The following is a 14,503-nucleotide window of genomic DNA, read 5'->3' as shown; positions in this document are numbered from 1 at the left end:
CCGCTCACGGAGCGCCTCCCATACAAAATTTATGAAAGTGCTCTCAGCTCGCGGTGCCGAGCGCCGTCCTATTCCCAGGGCAGCGGCGCTCAGCCGCGCGGCGCCGCCTCCCAAGGTGTTTTCGCTGCGCCCGCCCCTAGGGACGATCCTTGGCCCGCGTCTGTCCAAGTACCTGCCCCAGGCCCTGGGCGGCCGTCGGGCTACTCGAAAGCCCCTTCTCGGCCCCGCGGGCTTCCCGGAGCTCGCGCCCGCAGCCCAACCCCCGTCTGCTCGCCCTTCGCGGCTGGAGGTCACTGAGAGAGGCGGCTGGAAGCGTGCGCTCTGCCCACCGGCTGGGACGGGAGGACTGCCACCCAGAGACCCCGATCACAAGTCTGCACCCCTGCCCATATCCTCTCTAGGCGACTCCGCTTCCTTCTTGGAGGCTCGACGGCTCCTCCCCGCCCAGGACAGCTCCGGGAAACCCAGCCGCCTCGCATCCCGCGTCCCAGGATACTATTCTTTTGGGGGGTAGGTGTGGCGCGCCCCCAGACTCTTCTAGTCCACGCAGCAAGCATTCAGGGAGGCCCAGTTCCAAATTCTAGAGTGAGGAAGGGACCAGTGTGGGGCTCAGGTGGGCTATCCCCGCCTAGGGGGGTGTCCCAGATCTCCTTCAGTCTACACCGACCCCGCCCGGGGCTTCCAGGAAAATGGAGGAGGCACCGCCTAGAAAGCAGGTCCCGCAGGGGGCCAGTTGGGCTGAGCAGAAAAGGTTCAGGCCAGGCGAGATCCTGGATGGAGGCGGCACCCCCTACTGGCCTGGAATAAGAGGGGTCCTGGGAAAGGAAGAAGAGGGGGCTAAGTCACTCATTCAACGTGCATTTACTGAGGGTCAATTCGTGGGGCATTACTATTCCTAGGGATTCAGCCAGTGAAAAAGACAAGGTCTCTGCATTCAATGGCACCAAGGCTCTGGGTTTCCGCTAAATACACAGGCATGTAACTACAAGAGCTTAGGGCATAGCTGGGGAAGAAAGACCCACAAGGCATCTTAGAATGTGACAGGAGGAGAAAGAAAGTGTTGGGGGCTCTGCTAGCTCTGTGAGGGGGGTGAAGGTGAAGGATGATCAAGGAAGCCATCAAAGGGATGCCATTTGGATTGGGGCTTGAGGGCTGAGTTATTAGTCTGAGAAGAAAAAGGGCATTCCAGGCAGGAGAAAAGGTGCAAATGCTTGAAGGTGAAAAAGTAACCTTGTTCTGACGATTAAGAAGATTGGTCCATCTTGGGATGGAACTGGAGGTGGAGTATTCTCTCTCTTAGCCTTGACCAGCTGCAGGGCTGGACTTGGCCCCACACCCTGCCAGGCATTAAAGCTGGTCTCAAGGCCCTAGGCTCTCCGGGAGCCAAATGAGGCCCAGTGAGGTTGAACAACTTGCTCCATATCATAAAGCAGATCAGTGCCAAAGTGTAGGCCTTAATTGGGGTCTGCTAATCCTCCTTCCAGCCCCCTTAGCTACCTCCCCATGACCCCCCTGCCCCACAAACTCCAGCATCTCAGACGAAGTTGGCTGGGGCTGGGCCAACAGTGTGAGTATGAGAAACACAGTTATTTCGGGCCTCAGGAGGGCTGGGCGCTGCTTTGGAGTCCAGCCAGGGGGTGGGGGTGACTAGAGGCGGGTGTTGTGGTATAATGTGGGGATGTGCTGTGCCCGCCTTCTTGTCAGGCAGTAATTACTCAGCCTGCTGAGTAACTCAGGCAGGGAGACCCCCCACCAACAGATGGAGGTGCTCTCGGCCCAAGCTGAAGGACAGCCCCCAATGTCCTTCACTGCAGTTATCTTAGGGGACGTGCTCACATCTGTCCTTGATGTCTAGTTCCCCTAGACATCACCTGGTTTCCTAATGGGTGCTAGGGCAGCTCATTCAGCACAAGAGGCTGTGAGGCGATGTTGTAAGAGGGTGAGGGCCTTCAATCACCCACAGGCCCCATTCTGCCCAGAGAAAGGCTCCAAGGGATGCGGGACCTGCTAGGGAGAAGCCACTGCTGCTCTGGAGTCAATCTCCCCCACCTCCACCACCCCCGTGGATCTCACAGCTACAGCCAGAGTTAAAGCTGTCCACCGGTTGGGCCTTAGTGTCCTGAAGGGGGAGGGGCTGGACTCAGGGGATCCCTGGAATTGAGATTTTGCACTTTGGGAGTCCAAAGAACCCAGGGGAGATGGGAAGTCCATGCCGAGCTCTTATCAAGGCAAGAGGGGGTATTCCTGGGACCCTTATCGGCTACAGCCCTGTCCAAAGCTATGACTGTCCGAAGAGTATCAGTCAGTGGCCTGGGGGGCAGAGCACTGACCCCTTCTGGTCCTCCCCTTGGCTGCTCACTCTCAGCCAGCCCATACATCCTTTCTCTCTGGGCAGCTGCCCAGGCAGGCCAGTCCCTGGCTGCTTGTTTGTCACTTCTCCCTGTACCTTAATTAGGAGTTTCCAAGCAAGGAGGGCCTCCAGGGGAGGAGCCCCAGGCCACAGAGCTACCTTAAAGGGCCAGCTGTGCTCACATCACCACCTCTGAGAGAGGAAGGTGGTGCCAGAGGGCTGGATGGGCAAACAGCCCTGGGGGACTATTGCTGTATGGGGTAGACCTTGCTAAGGGCCAGTCCTGCAGGTACTCTGATCTTCCAAAGGTCAAGGCCATCTCACTGGCTGCTTACGCCTTCCCTTTGGGATCTTAGGAGCCCAGGCCTGATCAAGAGAAAGGCTATCTAGACCTGAGAGGCAGCCGAGGCAGGGAAAAGGGTAGATTGGTTTAGGCAACTGGATTCCTTAGACTGTTCCCCCTACCCCCACGCCCTGCCCCAGGAAAGCACCCTCAGGCTGGGGCCTTCCCTTGGTAGCAGTTTTTCACATGGGAACCCTTCCAGCATTCTGCACTGTTGGTCCTAAAGGTAAGGGCACTCTGGCGCTCCGAAAACCCCAGACTCAGCTTGGATCTGGGCTGATGGGAGCTGAGTTCTGTCTTGTTTGGGCAGTGGGGTCCTCTGAGGTACGGAATTTGGCTCTACCTACACGGCCTCCACTGCTTACCAGGAGGGGAGACTGAGAGAGGAGCAAAAGGGATACTGGGCGGTGGCGGGGGTGGTGTCCCATTCACAAGACTTGGCTCACAGAATTCGGGCAGGGAGTCGGCAAATAGGGGAGCACTGGTCGGGAGTGCCAGGTCTGGAAAACCGGGAGCGGAGAAGAAGACTGGATCGTCGAGAGAGTGCAACTGCGATTGGTACTGGACTGCTAGGGGGGGCGGAGAGCCCGGTCCCTGCGGGCTGGGGGGGGGGGGGGGGGACCGCGGTAGCCCCGCCCCTACCGTCTCCTTCCTGGTCCCCGCCCAGCAAATTCCCGCCCATCGCCCGCGACCGGCGGTCGATCGCAAGGTCTGAGTTCTCGGCGTTCTTCTAGCGCTGCCTTTTTGGTCTCCACGTGGACAGGCCAGTGATGGCGGCGCTGGCGGAGTCCGTGACGGCGGAGCCGGGCAGCCGAAACGGCACTGGTAGAGGTGGGTGCTACTACGCTGAGGCCTCCGGACCTCGCATCGCGAGTCAGGGCTCCCAATTCAGGGACAGCACCTTCCCCCGCTAACGGCGGCGGCCTTTCAACGCCAGACCCGGAGGGCCCCGCGGTCACTTGCTCCAGCGGCTTTCACTGGACCCCAGAGGGACCAGTCTTCCTTTTGCAGCCTTCGGGCGCGATCCGGAGCAGCTCTTCCTAGGAGCTTGTAATCCTCAAGCCGGAAACGCTGCCCCCGCCCTTGCCTTGGCTGGCACGGGAGGACTCACGGATAAAGCGGACCGGATGGGGAAGGAAAGAGCCAGGCGCGCTGCAGCGGCCATTCCACAAGTGGGCCCGCGGGGAATGCCTCCAGGAAAGAGGCACAGGGTTTCATTCACCCGGCTCACTGACTGCCAGGCCTCTGCTGGGTTCAGGGACTACGCAACAGCCTTGCCCTCAGGGATCTCGTCTACTCGGGAATACTGATGTAAACATAAGATCATAGACACGTGATAAAGGAGGAGGCGCCTTCAAGTCCCGAGGACAAATTGAACTACTAAAACCAGCAGCTCCCACAGCCCAACGACCACAGGGGACTTGCCCTGTCAGAGGAGCTTCTGTGAGGGGCCCAGGGTTCTGGGCTGTTTGTTCCAAGGTCTTTGAAACAAATAAACAAAAACTATGGCCGTAGTAACATTCAAATATGGTCTCCATCATCAACTACAATCATCTGCCCACAGGCAGAGAGAGAAGGATTATGTCTGGGAGGATCCCTCCCATAGTAGTAAAGGGCCCTAGCAGAAGTTCTGGCACAAAGGGCAGGTTCAATAAATATTTGTTCAATAAATTAATTTCTTGTTTCCTTATCACATTCCCAAACTCTCTGGTTCCTGAAGAGATAATAGGGTTGAGCTAAGCTGAATTGGGAATAGGAAGCAAATTAAGGGTTGCAGCTTTGCTAATGGCTACAGTGTTTTCTCCTTTAATCAGGTTGTAATTTGTATACCTGCATTTGCCCGTGCTAGACTACTAGCCCCTAAAGGGTGGGGTCGCTTCTCTATCCTTACCTGTTTGCCTGCAGTCCTAACTAGAGTGTGTTCTTTTATTTTTCCTGGGGTGGAACAGTGAGACTAAGGAAGCTGTTAAGTCAGTTAAATGTTTGGTTGTTGTTGTGTTTTTTTTTTTTTAATTTATTTATTTGATGCAGAGAGAAATCACAAGTAGGCAGAGAGGCAGGCAGAGAGAGAGAGAGGGAAGCAGGCTCCCTGCTGAGCAGAGAGCCCGACGCGGGGCTCGATCCCAGGACCCTGAGACCATGACCTGAGCCAAAGGCAGAGGCCTCAACCCACTGAGCCACCCAGCCGCCCCAAATGTTTGGTTTTTATTTCCCTTTTAAACAAGGAGAGGGAAGAGTGTAGGGATTCACCACTGTAGACAGAGTCAGTGGGACTTGAGTAAAGAGGGAAGTCTTTTAAGTCAGTACGTAATAAGTTTGCTTATAGACTGCATATCTAGGACCTCAGAACTTCAAAGTGTTCTCAGGGACTTGGGTGAGGGGTTGGGCGCAGGGGAGGACATTTTCCCAGACTTCTAGGCTCTTGGGTTTTCCTCAGAGTTGTTCTTTACCAAGGAGCCGTTGTTTGGATTCATGTCAGTCTCCTGGTGTTATCTCTGTTCTTCCAGAGGTAAGGGATGGGGTATACCTCCCTCATGGGCTCAAATCTTTGATTCCCAGTAATCTCTCAACATGGAAGCTAATTATGCAGATCTCTTTCAGGCTTAATGTGTTGTCTTTCCAGCTTCAGAATGAACTCAGTGAGGAAGAAAGCTGGGCCAACCCCCTTGGCATCTGGGATCTGGGCCTGAAACTTGGTGGTGTTAAGGACTTAACTGGGTCTGGTTCTCTTTTAGGCCAGGTGCCAACTCAGTCCTTTCATTTGTCCTAGGTCGAGCCCCTAGGGGCCGCTTGGCCAATCAGATCCCTCCTGAGATCCTGAACAGCCCCCAGCTGCAGGCAGCCATTCAGGTCCTGCCTTCCAACTATAACTTTGAGATTCCCAAGACCATCTGGAGGATTCAGCAGGCCCAGGCCAAAAAGGGTGAGCCCCCAAGTTTTGAGATGGGGTAGGGGTGGAGAGGTTGCCTGGCTCTGTCAGGGTCAGTATCCCCATCCCAGGATTTTCCTAGACCTCTGCCCTCATGTCTTCGCTCTGTCTTTCAGTGGCCTTGCAAATGCCTGAGGGCCTTCTCCTCTTTGCCTGCACCATTGTGGATATCTTGGAAAGGTGAGGCTTGGGGCACTGGAGAAGAAGCTAAGCCAAGACCTTCCCCATGCCCATTATATCTCTTCCTGTTGACATTTTTCCTTCTGGACCTTGGCCTTACCCTGCCCCCTCCCACAACCATACATGCACAAAGGGAAAAAGTCAAAACTAAACTCCCAGCCTGCTGAGATCCCAGCCTGTCTGGCTTGGCTTGTCTGTATAAATCTCTTTTTCCCTAAAATATTAAAGTGGGGGAGGGGGTGCAGCAGGGAAGTGGGGAGATGAGTTGTTTCCAGTATCTTCAAAGCTGGGCCTAGAGCAGGTGGTGGGGCCTGAGGAGGAATCCTCAGAGCTGACCTGGAATGAGCTGTGTTGTCAGCATCAGGTCTAGCCAAGGGGAACCTTTTTCTCCCACACGTTTGGGGGAGTAGGGCAAGGAGGGGCTTGGTGGGGGAGACGTGTCTAGGAGATGGTATTCAGTTCCTCTCCCCTCTCTGTCTAAGTTTCTTCATTACAATGAGCCATCCTGGGGCTGGGGGTGGGGAGTTCTCAGCCATCTGGAACCAGCACAGGAACAAGGAGGAGGAATGGGGAAAGGGGAGGTCATCTAGTGATGGGAACCTCCCACTTCCCTGCTGCTGCCCTCCCCCACTCTGCTTCTCATCCACTGCCACAGACTCACTTCCCAGCTCCCACCCTCTTGCCCCTTGGGGATGCTCTCTGGGGCTCAGGCCAATTTGCATACATTTTAATCTATAAAAAATTAAGTGCTCTGGCTGACTCAGACGCCTGGGCTGCATTTTAAGGAGTTGAATAATCTGCTTTTGTGCACAGACTGATTTGGGGAAGGGGGAGGAGGAGGGGCTGCTGACTGACAGCAGCTCAGCTTTCCCCAGCACACCTCCAGGAGAGAGATGGGAGACCTTAGTTGCCAAGCCAGGCCCTGTGGCCCAGGGGTGCATCTCTCAAGGAAGAGCTGGTCCTCTAGCACCATGCCCCTGGTGAATTTGGGGAGTGCGGGGTCTTCCCCACCCGCCCCTGTCCCCCAGTGATTCAGGCCTGGCAGCAGATCCTATGGCAGTGTGTTGGCCAGAGCCCACTCTTTCTGACGCATGAGGTGTGTGGGTGGTGCCATGTGCTATGGGGGAGCCGTTCGTGGGTACCCCCCACCCTGGGTGCAGAGGGCCCTAACTAAGGGTGGGGAGGTAGCAGGGGGTCTGGGTGATAGGAGGCTGTGTGTATCCCTACATGCGTACCCACGCACGCTGCAGTGTCAAAGCATGGGAGCGGGCGCCTCTGCATGTGTGTGCACGCTCCTTGCTCTGGGTGGGACAAGCCGGGGCATCAGAGCCCCCATATCTGACCCTGTGTCTGCCCAGCTGAGGGGTGGGGGTCCTTCTTGAAGTCTGGGCTTGGATGGAGGAACCCGGGTGCTACAGAGACCGTCCTCATACCGCTCCAGTTCCAAGAGCTGCTGCCAGGACCGGGGGATGTGACAGCTGGGCCCTTCCTACTCTTTGTTGGCAGAAGTGGCAGCTGCCAGCCCCAGTGATTGCAGGGCGTAGGGAGAGGAGTTGGGCCCTGAGATATCCCCACAGGGGTAGGTCTCTCTCCCACCTCACCCTGGTGTCACCGTCTCGTTGTCCCCCTCCCCGTTCCCTCACCTCCACAGGTTCACAGAGGCCGAAGTGATGGTGATGGGCGATGTGACATATGGGGCTTGCTGTGTGGATGACTTTACCGCCAGGGCCCTGGGAGCTGACTTCCTGGTGCACTATGGCCACAGCTGCCTGGGTATGGTGGGCGGGGATCCTGGCAGGGAGGCAGGGAGGCAGGACTGCATGCTAATTCCCCCATCATGGTGCCTTCTTGTCCTGCTTGCAGGCAGGAGGTCCCTCGCAGTTTCTGGGATGGCTTTGGCCTTCCTGCTCTGCAGGTGGATCTTTCCTTTGGGTTTGGTTGCCTTGGAAACAACGTTGCTGTCCCCAATGTGGGTGTTTGAAAGGCTGTTGGTGGTAGAGCAGTCTGGGCCCCCGGTCGAGGGTGGAAAAGGGGGCTTCTAAGGGACCCTATCCCTGTGCCCCCCCCCACACACACCGCCTCCTGCTCACTCCTTGTATCCCTAGGCTGAAGCCACTGGTCCTGGCTGCTCAGAGACCTTGGCCCAGGCAGGCCCCCTGCGCCTCTGGCCTTCCAAAACAGTCTCCTGAATTCTTGTCTCTTCCCAGTTCCCATGGACACCTCGGCCCGAGACTTCCGGGTACTGTATGTCTTTGTGGACATCCGGATAGATACTACCCACCTCCTGGATTCTATCCGCCTCACCTTTCCCCCAGCCACTTCCCTTGCCCTGGTCAGCACCATTCAGTTTGTGTCGACCTTGCAGGTAAGTGAACAGATAGGTAGCCAGCCTCCGGACTCTTCCTGGGGCCCATGTTAGGTGCTCCGGCTGGTCCTCTGGCCCTGGCTCTCCCTCTTCACCCACTTGCTTCCCTTCCCTCCTCATCCCTCCAGGCAGCTGCCCAGGAGCTGAGAGCTGAGTACCGTGTGAGTGTCCCACAGTGCAAGCCCCTGTCCCCTGGGGAGATCCTGGGCTGCACGGCTCCCCAGCTGCCCAGAGAGGTGGAGGCTGTTGTGTAAGTGAAAGATGAGGGGCCAGTTGGAGAGACATAAGAAATGCACCTAGAAGGGATTGGGAGGTTCATTGTGTAGGAAAGGAAGCTGAGTCTCAAGCTCTTTTTTAACTGTTTGCTCAAGGTCACCCTACAAAAGGGGGACCGAATAGGGTTGCAGGGGGCCTGTCTCCCTCTCAGGTGCTCTGTCCACCATGTAAGAGGCTATGCCCAGGCTGGGGCAGGAATCAGAGGGCCTCATGGGGTGGGGAGTGGGGGTGAGGGTGGGCTAGAAATGGTGGGAATATAATTGGAGAAGATGGATGGGCACGCCCAGGCTGCAGCCCCGTTAATTTAGCATCCGGACAGCTAACAAGCAGGAGCAGCATGTCTCCTGCCGCCTAATTATTTTAGGTAATGGAAATGCTTAATGTTGTGTGAATGCAGCCAGCCTCAGAGCTGATAGCTCCCCCGGCTGGGACTAGGGAGGGGAGCCCCATTCCTAGCTAATGGCAGGGAGAGCGGGAGGGGCACTCCCCTGACTCAGCCCCACCTCTGGGGCTGTAGATGCTAGTCCCACAGGGCCTGCTGCTCCCATGTAGGACAGCCCTGCTCCCGAAGGGGCATTGCCCCTCTGCCTGTGCCCGCATAATTCTGAGCCTGTAGGTGCCTACCACTGGGGGCTTCAGGTGTGTGTTGGAGAGACACCCTGAATGTGGGGCATTCATCACAAAGATCAGTGTGGTCTCCAAGAAGGAACTGCATTCGTGATTGTCCTCTATGCTTTGCCTTCTCCATGGACTGGGAAGCTCCTTTTAGGGACAGTCTTGATAGAGTCTGGTGGTTAAGCCTAGAGACAAGTCCTATATCTACTGCTTAATAGCTGTGTGACTTTGGGCAAATTCCTTAACATCCCTGAACAGCAGCTGTATCTATTGTAAAATGGGGATATTCTAGGTACCTCAGAGGACTGTTTGAGGGTCAGAGTGTGAAGTCCTACATGGCAAGTTCTTATTCCGGGCCTTGGTGCACAGAAGACACAAATCCAGTAAACAGTAGTTGTTACAACTCAGTAAGAGGACCTGAGAGCCAGTTTGGGGAGAGAGAGCCGTTGTAGACCCTGAAACTTCATTTACAACATCGATGACACGTTGAACCCTATTTGCCGTGTCTGTTTTGAGCTAGGTAAGGAACTGTCCCACCATCTCCAAGGTAGGATCTCTAGAGCCTTGGGCAGCCATGGCCATGGCTGCCCTTTTACCCTTCCCCCAGAAGTCTGGGGTGAGGAGCAGTTCTCAGATTCTGCATTACATAACTAGAAGAGCCTTATTCTCATCCAGTTCAAACTCTTTATTTTGCACGTGAGAAAACCAAGGCCTCAGGAGGCAGAATGTTGACTTGTGCCAGTCCCCTCTCTCCCCACAGCAGCAGCACATTGAGCCAGGAGCTCAGTCGGGACCTCCAAGCCAGTGCCCACCTTTTCTGCTGGTTCACCGTACCCCACACTTATCATCCCCTGTCTCTCTGCCGCAGATATCTTGGAGACGGCCGTTTCCATCTGGAGTCTGTCATGATTGCCAACCCTGGTGTCCCCGCTTACCGGTATGGGCTGAGCTGGGCTGACCAGCTAGGGAGAGGGTGGGATTTCCCTGCCACTGAAGCCCTCAACTGACCGAAACTTCCTCATTCCCTGGCCCCTTGACAGCCAACAGCTCTAAGTATCTGAGGTACTTGGTTCCTGAATCCAGGCGTCAGACCCAGAGCTGCTGCTGCACAGTACCCACCCATCCCCCACTGGGATTCATACCGAGATTCTAAACCCCTCTCCTACTTTTGCCTGCTCCAGCTGTGGGACTGGGCTTTCCAATGACGATCTCTGCTCTCTTCCTCATTACCTGCATGGAACCTAAAGATTCAGGAGACCAAGGGACTGAGTCAGGGAGCTATGGGCACAACAGGTACCATGAGTGGCTGTCACCGTAACCCTCATAGCTTCTTTTCCAGATATGACCCATACAGCAAAGTCCTATCCAGAGAACACTATGACCACCAGCGCATGCAAGCCAACCGCCAAGAAGCCATAGCCACAGCCCGCTCAGCTAAATCCTGGGGCCTTATCCTGGGCACTTTGGGCCGCCAGGGCAGCCCCAAAATTCTGGAGGTCAGAGGGCTTGGGATGGCCTCGGGAGGAGGGGACTGACTAGAAACCCAGCTGAGAAAATTAGTAGGCTTAAGGGATTTTGACTTGGTTGCTTGACCATGGTGACCTGAGCTTGGCCTCCATCTTCCAGCAGCACCTGGAATCTCGGCTCCAAGCCTTAGGACTTCCCTTCCTGAGGCTGTTGCTCTCTGAGATCTTCCCCAGCAAGCTTAACCTACTTCCTGAAGTGGATGTGTAAGTTTCCTCACCTTACCTCTCTAGCGATGACTCTGGCTAAGGAAGCTTCCTTAGATCAGTGTCCTGCCCAGCACATATTGAAGGCTGGAGTCAGTGGGGATTGCTTCCATGAATGTTCACGTTTACAGAGCCCTCATTCAGCAGGGGCTGTTCTTGGCTAGGGGTCTCGCCCATTTCAGTTTGGGAGCTCACAGGCAACTATAACATCACAGTCATTCTTTTGAGGGGTAGTTGGCACCTGCAGTGTACCAGAATTAAGCTAAATTTGATTCTGGAGATAAGATCACAGATAAGCTGCCTGGGCCCTGCCCTCAGAGAGCTCGCAGAGGGCTCTCTCAGAGGAAACGAGAAAATCAACAGCTATAGTGTTATTCTGAACAGTAGTACGTGACTGTCTTTACTCTAGAATTAATAGTAAGCATTCGTTAGGTGTGTTGGGGACAAAGTCATGTTTTTCAGCATGCTGCCCAGGGGAGGACCACCTTCCCCACCCCCATCCTTGGGTCTGACCTGACCTTCCCTTCCCAGGTGGGTGCAGGTAGCATGTCCGCGCCTTTCCATTGATTGGGGCACCGCCTTCCCCAAGCCGCTGCTGACACCCTATGAGGTAACCCTGCGTTTTGAAAATACCTGAGAGAGAGTGAGCTTTGCATCTGGTTCTGTCCAGGGAGGGATCTGCAGTCCCTTAACCTGTCAGAGCCTCACATTTCCTTTCTGTGGTATGAGAACAATAGGACCTCCATAGGCTATCGTGAAGATTGAATCAATTAATCCTGCCCAGAAAAAGTTGGCAATTGTTGTACGGGTGTCCTCCCTTAGGCAGTGGTGGCCCTGAGGGACATTTCCTGGCAGCAGCCCTACCCTATGGACTTCTACGCCGGCAGCTCCTTGGGGCCATGGACAGTCAACCACGGACGGAACCGCCCCCTCCAGGCCCTGAGCCCACTGGTGTTGGAGAAGGTAGGCCCAGACTTGCAAGCCGGGAGGAGAGAGACCAAAGGCGCGGCCTCGCTTGGCCGCCTCCCTAGCGACGCGAGCCGAGGCCGCCGCCGTGAGGCCGCTACGGGAAATGCACGGGAGTAGGGTGGAGGACGTAGCAGGATGGAGACCCTGAGCAGAGTCCCTGAGCAGAGTCTGCCATCCTCCGATGCAGGGGTCCGCGCAGCCCTCTCCAGCCGCGGCTAGCGACGGCTGCAGCTGCGGAGGCGATAAGGGAGCAACGAAAGCTCGATGAGCCCTTCCTTGGTCTCAGGTATCCGCCCCTGCTTGGGCCGCGCCTGGTTGTTATGGGAACACCCCGCTCGCGCAGAGGCCCGCCTTCGGGGTGGGGCCGGCATCTGGTCCCACCCCTCGTGTATTCGATTTCCGCTCGGGGAAAGGCTGCTTCCGGTCCCTGGCTCGTTTTTCGGCAAGATGGCGGCGCGGCCCACGTTGAGGGTGTTAGCCCTGGCCGGCTTCCGGCAGAGCGAGCGGGGCTTCCGCGAGAAGACGGGAGCGCTGAGGAAGGCGCTACGGGGCCGCGCCGAACTCGTGTGCCTCAGCGGCCCGCACCTGGTCGCGGATGCTGCGGGCCCCGAGGGCGCCGGGCCGGACTCCGGTGAGACGGGGAAATGCACTGAGTCTTTTATCTGGCCTCGTTTCCGTAACGTCTTTCAGCATACCCCCACGCCGCATCCTCACCTCTTCCCTCCCCCTGCCCATACTCTTCATTTCTTCCATCCCAGCCTCCCAGGCCTCCACCATGATCAGGCTTCCCTGCCTTGCCATGCCACTCTGCTCTCCACCTCATTACCCCCAGGTTCTCATCTTCGGCCGCCTCTTCGCTAGTTGTCAGCCCCAAACCCTTCCTCCCTCCCTTTTTCATTTCTCCTGCCTTAGATACTCGCTTGCCCTAACCCCATCCTTTCCCCATATCGCTATAGAGCCCTGCCTTCCGGAGGAGCAGCCCCGAGGCTGGTGGTTTTCAGAACAGGAGGTAGACGTTTTCAACGCCCTGAGCCAGCCCACAGTATGCAGAGGTCTGGAGGAAGCCTTGGGAACTGTGGCACAGGCACTGAAGAAACTGGGACCTTTTGATGGGCTCCTTGGTTTCAGCCAGGGAGCCGCGCTGGCAGCCGTTGTGTGTGCTCTTGGCCAAGCTGGCGATCCCCGCTTCCCCTTGCCAAGGTTTATCATCCTGGTATCTGGTTTCTGTCCCCGAGGCCTTGGACTCAAGGAACCCATCCTGCAGTGCCCCTTGTTACTGCCTTCACTACACGTTTTTGGGGACAGTGACTGCGTCATTCCCTCTCAGGAAAGTATGCAGCTGGCTAGTCAATTCACTGGAGCCATCACCCTCACCCACTCTGGTGGCCACTTCATTCCAGCAGCTGCGGCCCAGCGTCAGGCCTACCTCAAGTTCTTGGACCAGTTTGCAGCGTGAAAGATGAACAAATGGCTCTGCCCCTACTTCCCCCTCCCCTGGGAGCTCAGGGGCTTTCAGCGTTCCTCATCATCACCAATTAAGAGTCAAGTATCAATTCTGAGACTCAGCTTATTATAAGCCCCGCTCTACACTCAAGATAAAAGGGATCAGAAGGCCTTAGCGGAGCTTGGCATCTGCCACTCAAACCTGAAAAAGGCCAGTGGACCCCTGGATAAGTGGAGGGTGACATGGGAACATGGGGGCTGACGCTGTGACTGCTGCGTAATAAAGTGCTGGTGGCAATTTTGAGCATCTTTTTCCTCCTACGCACAGGAAAGCCATTTTGTGACAGAAGTCCGGATTCCTGGCATCCACACAGCTTCCAGGGCAGCTCCAAAGAGGGAAGGAAGTGTTTCTAGTTACGAACCCCCCCAGGATAAGCTCATGTGTACCCACATTTGGTAGAAATCTCAAGTCCCAAGCGGAAGGAAAGGAGGCCTTGGTAGCAGAGTTGGAAGAATTTTACTTTTGAGAAGTTCTAGGAAGAGATCACCGGGCAAGGTGCTCTCTGGGCTCCACTGAGTTAGGCTTCCTCTGAACCCTGAGGGTTGTGTACTGGCCTCCTGTCAAACTCTGGCTCCTTGGGTGCTCTGCTTTTTCCTCCAGAACTGCTTTAGCCCCTCTGAACTATAAGCTTGGAGGATGGGTTGGTCCTAGACCTTGGGAAGAGGCCCAAGACCACACAAAAAAAACTTTTACAAACCTGCCCTCACCTGCAGAGTTTCTGGGGTTGATGCTGCTTTGTAGCGATCCAGCCAGGGCCTAAGTAGCCCCTCCAGTTTTAGAGATCATTCGTTCCCAGACACTCTAAAGACTGCCCACTTTAGCTCCTTGCCCTGCTTCCAGTGCCCCCACCTGTGGCCCATCTTGTTCTCTGATTTCAGCCCTGCCTCTGCAGGATCACGACCTCATTGCTTTTCTGGAATATCCCAGGAGGCCCTGATCTAGCCCTCAAGCATGGTTGTTTCCAGGGAGTTTAGGAATTGAATAGGAGTCGGGTTAGGGGATATAGCACAAATACGTCCTCCCATCCTGAGACAGTCAGACTAATATCCCTTAGATTACCCCAAATCCTGAATTCTTCACTAACAACAGTAGTTGTCTAAGAAAAAAAAGCTGGAGTTACACCACCCTCCCCCAACAGACCCAGTTTACTGGAATTTAGGACCTTTACAGCAGAAAGTGGGATGGGAGGATAGTTCCCCCTTGCTAGTGTCAGCCTCTGCTTGCTCTTGGGTGTTTTAAAGG

The 14,503-nt window shown here is 55.7% G+C and overlaps 2 protein-coding genes across 9 annotated transcripts; both read left to right on the top strand.

The window, feature by feature from the left end:
- The first annotated feature begins 426 nt into the window (after positions 1-426).
- DPH1 (diphthamide biosynthesis 1) lies at positions 427-12,825 on the top strand. Of its 8 annotated transcripts, XM_032846694.1 has the most exons (13): positions 3,391-3,524; positions 5,464-5,616; positions 5,739-5,802; positions 7,454-7,575; positions 8,010-8,167; positions 8,296-8,417; positions 9,927-9,995; positions 10,398-10,554; positions 10,688-10,788; positions 11,320-11,398; positions 11,611-11,751; positions 11,945-12,043; positions 12,714-12,825. In XM_032846694.1, the coding sequence occupies exons 1-12, from the start codon at positions 3,464-3,466 to the stop codon at positions 12,023-12,025; spliced, it is 1,308 nt and encodes a 435-aa protein (XP_032702585.1). In that variant the 5' UTR covers positions 3,391-3,463; the 3' UTR covers positions 12,026-12,043; positions 12,714-12,825. The 8 variants fall into 8 exon arrangements, with proteins under 8 accessions (XP_032702587.1, XP_032702586.1, XP_032702581.1 ...); XM_032846696.1 differs by lacking the exons at positions 3,391-3,524; positions 11,945-12,043; positions 12,714-12,825 and adding an exon at positions 427-510 and having other exon boundaries at positions 10,386-10,554; positions 10,685-10,788; positions 11,611-11,907; XM_032846695.1 differs by lacking the exons at positions 11,945-12,043; positions 12,714-12,825 and having other exon boundaries at positions 3,385-3,524; positions 10,386-10,554; positions 10,685-10,788; positions 11,676-11,904.
- Positions 12,057-13,246, top strand: OVCA2 (OVCA2 serine hydrolase domain containing). Its single transcript, XM_032846698.1, has 2 exons — positions 12,057-12,388; positions 12,714-13,246. Exons 1-2 carry the CDS (start codon positions 12,205-12,207, stop codon positions 13,211-13,213), a joined length of 684 nt encoding a protein of 227 aa, XP_032702589.1. The 5' UTR covers positions 12,057-12,204; the 3' UTR covers positions 13,214-13,246.
- The last annotated feature ends 1,257 nt before the right edge of the window (positions 13,247-14,503 follow it).

This window comes from Lontra canadensis, unplaced genomic scaffold (assembly GCF_010015895.1).
Source record: "Lontra canadensis isolate GAN:19392208 unplaced genomic scaffold, GSC_riverotter_1.0 scaffold180, whole genome shotgun sequence".
In the NCBI taxonomy this organism is placed as follows: Eukaryota; Metazoa; Chordata; class Mammalia; order Carnivora; family Mustelidae; genus Lontra; species Lontra canadensis.
The sequence above is the reverse complement of the archived record's forward strand: the minus strand, read 5'-3'. Positions and strand labels throughout refer to the sequence as shown.